Raw genomic sequence first — 8,303 nt, 5'->3', positions numbered from 1 at the left:
TGTGTGTGTGGTGTGTTGAGTTGTTGTGCTCTCCCTGCCCCAGTGTGTGTGGCTCCTGGGTCCTTGTTTTATTTAGGTGTGTGTTCTTCTCACCATGTTTAATGACCCGAGGCCATCTTTGTTTCTGTAAATACCTGATATTTAAGACCTGACGCGCTCTTGCAGATCCTCCTCTGTCCTGACGGCTTCTTCAAAGTGAGATCAGTCAGTTTATCTTGGTCTAATACCAACATTACTACACAGCTCCTCACTCTGCTAGCTTACTCACTACGCAATTATTATATGGATCCATCGCATGGAAAAAGACACTCTAACACCTCACCTTCTGCACACACACACACACACACACACACACACACACGCGCGCTCTCTGCTACGGTGTGTCCCAGATGCGATGGCTCATGGTTGTTAACCTGCTGTGTGTCGGGGGCGTGTCTCAGTAGACCGTGTGGTTTGTGTCTCTTCCAGGTGTCCAGCTGATTGGTCGGGTCTGCAGTGTGAGAGGCCGGCTCCCAAGACCCCCAGTCCGCCTGGCAACGCTAGCGGGGGTGAGCAGAGGGGAGGCTCTCTCTCTCTCTCCCTGTCTCTCTCTCTCTCTCTCTCTCTCTCTCTCTCTCCCTGTCTCTCTCTCTCCCTCTCTCTCTCTCTCTCTCTCTCTCTCTCTCTCTCTCCCTCCCTCTCTCTCTCTCTCTCTCTCCCTCCCTCCCTCTCTCTCTCTCTCCCTCTCTGTCACTCTCTCTCTCTCCCTCTCTCTCTCTCTCCCTCCCTCCCCTCTCTCTCTCTCTCTCTGTCTCAATCTCTCTCTCTCTGTCCAGATGCATGTCCTTTGTTCAGATTCAGATTCAGTGACAAAAAATTCACTCTATGAACCCCTCCCCCCCTCCCTGTCTCTCCTTCTCTCCCTCTCCTTCTCCCTCCTTCTCTCTCTCATTCTCTCTCTCTCTCCTTCTCCCTCTCTCTCCTTCTCCCTCCCTCTCCTCTCTCTCTCCTTCTCTCTCCTCCCTCCCTCTCTCTCCTTTTCTCTCTCTCTTAACAATACATAATCTCAGGAGAGATGTAGCGTTCAGCACAGTGTCGTTGGTATTCTTTTCTTAAGTTCCCCTGTCAGGGATCTGGGTTCTCTGGTTCTCTGGAGACGTTCTCATCCTGATCCTGACATGTTCTCTATGGATGTGTTCTCTGAGCCTGTAGACGTACAAGACAGGGCCGCGCCCCCAGGGGGACTGGCTCAGGAAAAGCCCTTTATCCGCCTGGGATAGAAACAGACAGATTCAGCCATAGATAGATAGATAGATGGATGGGTAGGTAGATGGATGGATAGATGGATAGATAGATAGATAGATAGATAGATAGATAGATAGATAGATAGATAGATAGATGGGTGGATGGGTGGATGGATGGATGGATGGATGGATGGATGGATGGATGGATGGATGGATGGATGGATGGATGGATGGATGGATAGATGGGTGGGTAGATGGATGGATGGATGGATGGATGGATGGATGGAGTGGACATGCAGGTGTGTCCGTCTGACCAGGTGTGTCGTTCTAATGTTGATTCAGGCAGCATGGCCATCGTCGTGCCCCTGGTCGTCCTGGTGATTCTCCTCACTACCATGGCGACGGGGATCGTCATGTGCAAGAGGAGGCAGAGGTGAGGTGATCTCTGATCTTTTTCACGGCCGCGCCTCTAAACGCCTTAACGCTGTCTAACCATGAGGACGCCTTAACACTAACCGTGAGGACGCCTTAACGCTGTCTCGCTCCGCCGCAGGGGGAAGAGCGTCCGGAGACAGCCCATGATGGCCAACGAGGTCGGCAACCCCGCCTACAACATGTGTGAGGTGGATCACCGTGACAACTGCCTGGACGCAGGGAACCTCCACCTGCAGCCTCGCTACCCCCTGGACCCACAGCAGGTCAGACTAGCCCCGCCCCCCTGGACCCACAGCAGGTCAGACTAGCCCCGCCCCCCTGGACCCACAGCAGGTCAGACTAGCCCCGCCCCCCTGGACCCACAGCAGGTCAGACTAGCCCCGCCCCCCTGGACCCACAGCAGGTCAGACTAGCCCCGCCCCCCTGGACCCACAGCAGGTCAGACTAGCCCCGCCCCCCTGGACCCACAGCAGGTCAGACTAGCCCCGCCCCCCCTCAACCCGCACCCCCGCCCCCGACCCCCCGCCACCTCGCACTCACTCCCGATGAAAATTGAAAAATCATTACTAACAAATAATTACCCATTGATTGCTGAAGAGACAATGCCCTTCCCAAGAAAGTGCAAATCGCCCCCTCACTTGGCATTCTGGGCAGACAGCAAACGACGACGTAATCCTTTTGTCTGTGTTTTCGCAGGGCTGGTATGTGAGATCCAGTAACCTCCATCGTCTGCCTGTCCACACAGTCCCCAAGGAGATCAACACCAGGCAGGTACAAACCACAGAGCCCGTCCTTCCTAGAGAACCGCCTGAGCCTGTCCTTCCTAGAGAACCGCCTGTATCTCCTCCTCAAACCACAGAGCCTGTCCTTCCTAGAGAACCGCCTGAGCCTGTCCTTCCTAGAGAACCGCCTGAGCCTGTCCTTCCTAGAGAACCGCCTGTATCTCCTCCTCAAACCACAGAGCCCGTCCTTCCTAGAGAACCGCCTGTAGTTCCTCCTCAAACCACAGAGCCTGTCCTTCCTAGAGAACCGCCTGTAACTACCCCTCAAACCACAGAGCCCGTCCTTCCTAGAGAACCGCCTGTATCTCCTCAAACCACAGAGCCCGTCCTTCCTAGAGAACCGCCTGTATCTCCTCAAACCACAGAGCCCGTCCTTCCTAGAGAACCGCCTGTATCTCCTCAAACCACAGAGCCTGTCCTTCCTAGAGAACCGCCTGAGCCTGTCCTTCCTAGAGAACCGCCTGTATCTCCTCAAACCACAGAGCCTGTCCTTCCTAGAGAACCGCCTGTATCTCCTCAAACCACACAGCCTGTCCTTCCTAGAGAACCGCCTGTATCTCCTCCTCAAACCACAGAGCCTGTCCTTCCTAGAGAACCGCCTGTAGCTCTCAGTTCCTCCTTCGCTACTCACTCATCTCGCAGCGCCGTGTTCAGGTGAACTCGCTGAACATTAGTTCCCTACAGTGCACTGTGACAGGTCATTACGCTGTCCTATGTGTGGTAAACATGTCACATACTGCGCGCTGTAACCTTCCCCTGGCTGCCGTGGGCGCGTCCTTATTTAACCATCCAGCTCTCGTGTCGTCTCGATGGAAGACGGCGCTCAAGGATTGTGGAGCATCTGCTTCAGTTCCACACGAGAGCCTGTCAGAGCTTCCTGGCGGGGCGGCAGCATGCTTGTCACGCCTGTTACGCTACTCACTACAGGCTCTGGAAGTGTGATGTGTAATACTGGCTTATTTGTCTGCGGTGTTGTGGCAGTGTTATCTGCTGATGCAGATTATTGTATGTCTCTACCTGCAGGCGTTGAACTACTCGAACCCCATGTACACCAAGATATACCTGGACGAGCAGAGCTGTCAGAACCCCGCCGCCGGGCGGGACGAGAGGAGAGAGCTGCTCCCAAAGATCCTGGAGACGAGCGTCCAGGAAACGGCTGCATAGGCTGCTTTCACACGGCGGGCGTATTTTATAATGACCTGGATTTTCTACCTTTCAGTTCATTGCAGCTCAGTGTTGGTTTGGTGCACTTGCACATGTTTGGACTTGGAAATATTTAGTTGTTTGGTTCTCCCTGTCTGTCTGTCTTCCTTATGTGTATAGATATTTCATCACTACTGTACGTATTACATCACATTTTGTTTACATGCCTACTGTGCGTAGATGGAAATGATGAATCATTAATATACTTCACTTTTGAGTAATATAGTTGAGCTCATGATGAAATGTGTTTGCTTGTCTTGCTGGTTTGTTCACGTCTTTATTTCTGTCACTGAGCCATAAGAAGCGCCTGAATCACCTGTGTTGGGATTATGAGGTATTGCAAAATGGCTATCAATGTGTACAGGACACACACACACACACACAGGCTGGACATTAGTTTCAACTAAAGGTGAACATCCATGTTGTTGTTGATGTTGTTGATGTTGTTTTAGGTCTGCTGTGTGCTGCGTTGATGGATCCATCTCTAGTATAACTGGCTGACTGGGTCTGCGTTGATGGATCCATCTCTAGTATAACTGGCTGACTGGGTCTGCGTTGGTTTCCTTCCGTCTTTCTACTTCACTTTGCCTCTTTTTGAATTTCTTATTCACTGCTCGGATGTAACAAAAAATGAAATAGATGGTTTTATCTAAGATGTTTTGTTTGTCTGTTCATCCATTAACGATAGAAACGATAAATTATACCTTTGCTTTCAGAAGCCCATGAAAATTAAAAAGAAAGTCTCTGCTCTCACTCTCACTATACTAAACTATCACCAGCTGACTGCAAACGATCTGTGAAATGAACATTAGCCTCCTGTAAGAGTTGCAAAGATATTTTCTGAAATTGTGAAAACATGCTCTGTCACTTATTAAGGATACCTTCTCAGATGAAAGGTGTAAGAACATGTTTTATAATTTTATACGCTATTTGATTTATATGTTCAGTACAGCTTGTATTTTCTGAAAATATACTAAACGTAGTACTTTTATACTAAATGTACAGTATTATCAATATCAAATAAATGAGGGGTTTCTACTCTTTAAATGCAGCACTGCGCTGGATTGGTTCTGTCTTTATTTCTCTCTCCTCTTCAACGTCAGTAAACTGACCGTCCAGCCGTCCAGCAGCCACTGGCTTGGGAAGTTCTGCTTTCAGCACTTGAAGTACTGGGCTGTATTACATCAGCCAGCTTTTTGTTTACATGCCTACTGTGCGTAGATGGAAATGATGAATCATTAATATACTTCACTTTTGAGTAATATAGTTGAGCTCATGATGAAATGTGTTTGCTTGTCTTGCTGGTTTGTTCACGTCTTTATTTCTGTCACTGAGCCATGAGAAGCGCCGAGTCGCCTGTGTTGAGATTGAGGAGTTGCTGTATTACATGTTGGTTGTTATTTGGGGATGGTTAACAGTGGATCAGCAGGGGGCACCATGTGGCTCTACAATGCAAATTAATACAATAGTTGATGGTTTCAGTGGAGTTTCTTTCTAAGGGATGAAATGTGAAAGTAGCACATTAGCCTAAGAAATTTTTCCTCGACATCAACAACAACATATACTTGTCTTGCAGAATCTGTCTGGTCTGGGTTTGCCTCTTTTCTCACAGTAAAAAAAGGATGTGTGACATCTGGAATGGTTCACAGGGTGGGTCTCTCTTTGTCGTTCTCAGGGAGCACAGAGCAAACATCAAAGGGCCGAGATCCCCCCCGTAACCATAACTACCATGAACCACCACTGTCAGAGAGGGGGGCGTTCTCAAAGGAACTGATAAGTGTGATGATACAGCACAAAACAGTTGGGTATTTCACTAACTACTTCTCCATGCTGGCACTGTTATTAAAGCGCTAAGACCTAGAGTCCAACAATGTCATGGTTTTATACCAACAATATATATATATATAAGATGACTTCGAAGTCAAGTTTATTCTGCACAGAACAGCACTTCGTGATAAGAACTGACTCAAATGTGAGGATTATAAGGCTATAAGCCCTGCTGGTCATAATGGCGCGTGTCTTTATTCAGCCAGGCAGCTGCTCAGTGCTTGTATACAATACAGGTATTCATCTCTTCAATCACTCAGAAAGCAAAACATAGGCCAGTGAAGCACACACACAAACACACACAAACACACACACACACACACACACACACACCGCAGATGAGCTCTTGTTTCAGAGCTGAATGGCTTCATGTGGGCTCCACTCAGAGACTGATCAGAAGAATGTGCCCTGTGTGTTTTGGCAACATCAGCCCTGCTGTGCTTAATTGGTGGCTGGTATGCAGGACAAGGGTTAAAAACATCAACACCACATGTTCCTTTAGAGCCTCTGGGCATCTAGTTCAGGCTTAACAAGGGTTCTACGCTGTTTACATCTGTTTATTAGTGGTTGTCTGATTCCTTTTAAATGTGATACACACTATAATTATGTGTGAGGCGTAATTATTTACACAAAATCCAATAATATGGATTTCCTACAATGGGTTTAGTCAGTTTGGACACACGTGCACTGGACCGGCGCCCCATGGGGACACACACCTGCCTGGCTGGGAGCTCTTCCTCGGGGAAGAGCAGTGGCACACCACGCCTCAGCTCCACACCCTCCACAGGGATTCAAAGACAATGTGATTGTGAACCGGAGGCATTTGCATAAAGCAACATTTCGTACCATGGGCTTCAACAACGGATAGACTCTGATCTCTGTCTCCAAAGAGTGGCAAGAGGCTTAACGCAATCCACAAGTGTTTTTTTTTGGTATTTGTTGGTTGGTATTTGCCAGGGATCAAATCTCTTGGTTTGCTGTAATGTTTCTGAATCATAAAGTGCAAGATCAAAGTGCTCTGCTCTTAAAACACGAATAGGTCTACTTTTTTATGCAATCCATAGCATAGGCTAGGTGTACGGAAGAGCATTAGGGCCAACAGTGGAGTTTATTTTTATTTTTTTTAAGCATCTGAATTTTTTTTTTTCTCAGAAGTTATTTCTGAATTTTTTTCTCAGAAATTCTGATTTTAAAGTCAGAAATTCTGAGTTTAAACACAGAAGCTTAAAAAAATAAAATAAACTCAGTTGTTGGCCCTAACGCTCTTCCTACTAGGTGTGACAGGTAGCCTAGTAATTCAGGTTCAGAAAAAAACAAACTACTAATGTCATTCTGGTTACTGGTCACTGTTCAGTTGTTAATGATCTGTTATTGGGGTTAGGGTTAGTATGAAATGGATAAGACAAATGTAGAAAACTAGTGTGGTTCTTGCAGGTTTATTGGCCTACTGGTCATTGCTATTAAAGCCTAGCCTCTAGTTGGGGTCGCGCGCTCTTTCCTCAGTGCAGATGAGTGAAAGATAAGGAGCTGTCATCTTTCTTCTCTCACTAATATTTCTTCCTTTAAGGTAGAATATTTACTGTCCAAAGCACTGTAAATGTGTGAGTGCTTATTAGTACCCATTGAAATGCTGTTCTGTATTTTAAGCGTAAGATACATGTCTTGTTGGCCGAAAGATTCGGGCTAACTCCCTTAATATAGAAGCTAGACTACGTTAGCTAGCTAGCCACTAGCTACGATAACCGTTATTTCAGTTGGTTACTGGAGACCTCGCGCTCCACCTTGTTGTACAACAGCTCCTGTTTTGGTCGTTTGGGTTGAAATAGCTACTGTATAAGGATGTAGGTAAATGTTGTGGTAAATGTTTATTTGAATTGCACTTTATTTGCATTTTTGTTTTCCCTATTTCCCTGTTGAAGTTCACAGCCTCTTGTGTGAGGGAACATAGGCATAACGTTACTATCATTGAGTGATATGATATCCTATATTTAGGCCATTTTTGTATAGGTCAAGTCAGGCACCATTCCTTTTCGGACGATTAAAGGGTGCTTTGAGCCTATACCCCTGGGTTATCTGGGGGTTTGAGCCTATACCCCTGGGTTATCTGGGGGTTTGAGCCTATACCCCTGGGTTATCTGGGGGTTTGAGCATATACCCCTGGGTTATCTGGGGGTTTGAGCCTATACCCCTGGGTTATCTGGGGGTTTGAGCCTACCCCTTGGTTATCTGGGGGTTTGAGCCTATACCCCTGGGTTATCTGGGGGTTTGAGCCTATACCCCTGGGTTATCCCGGGGTTTGAGCCTATACCCCTGGGTTATCTGGGGGTTTGAGCCTATACCCCTGGGTTATCTGGGGGTTTGAGCCTACCCCCCTGGGTTATCTGGGGGTTTGAGCCTATAACCCTGGGTTATCTGGGGGTTTGAGCCTATACCCCTGGGTTATCTGGGGGTTTGAGCATATACCCCTGGGTTATCTGGGGGTTTGAGCATATACCCCTGGGTTATCTGGGGGTTTGAGCCTATACCCCTGGGTTATCTGGGGGTTTGAGCATATACCCCTGGGTTATCTGGGGGTTTGAGCCTATACCCCTGGGTTATCTGGGGGTTTGAGGGCGGGGGTTGACGGGTTTAACGCCCTCCTAGCCGAGCGTGTTGTGTCTATGGGAAGGTTGGCTGGAGAGGCAGAAACTTCCCACGGAATGAGCGGTGACTAGCTGAGCTGGGTTGCGTTTTCGGAGCAACAGGTTATTAACCGACTCGACTGCTCCTCAGAGGCTCATGGGACCAGAGCACGGCTGGAGCGGCAGTTTCTCAACTCTTTAAAGTCGCCTAC

At 47.9% G+C, this 8,303-nt stretch overlaps 1 protein-coding gene across 1 annotated transcript in view; it reads left to right on the top strand.

The window, feature by feature from the left end:
- The window catches only part of LOC311322082 (low-density lipoprotein receptor-related protein 1B-like), a gene marked incomplete at both ends in the record, with an annotated part of 130,697 nt that extends 127,652 nt beyond the window's left edge, over nucleotides 1-3,045 (top strand). The window contains 6 exons of the mRNA XM_084454092.1: nucleotides 44-59; nucleotides 469-548; nucleotides 1,566-1,656; nucleotides 1,777-1,921; nucleotides 2,355-2,429; nucleotides 2,716-3,045. Of these exons, the coding sequence (XP_084310218.1) occupies nucleotides 44-59; nucleotides 469-548; nucleotides 1,566-1,656; nucleotides 1,777-1,921; nucleotides 2,355-2,429; nucleotides 2,716-3,045 (737 nt within the window). The remainder of the gene's footprint in view (nucleotides 1-43; nucleotides 60-468; nucleotides 549-1,565; nucleotides 1,657-1,776; nucleotides 1,922-2,354; nucleotides 2,430-2,715) is intronic.
- Between the last annotated feature and the right edge of the window lie 5,258 nt (nucleotides 3,046-8,303).

Source organism: Borostomias antarcticus (genome assembly GCF_949987555.1).
Source record: "Borostomias antarcticus genome assembly, chromosome: 19".
Taxonomy (NCBI): Eukaryota; Metazoa; Chordata; class Actinopteri; order Stomiiformes; family Stomiidae; genus Borostomias; species Borostomias antarcticus.
The sequence above is the reverse complement of the archived record's forward strand: the minus strand, read 5'-3'. Positions and strand labels throughout refer to the sequence as shown.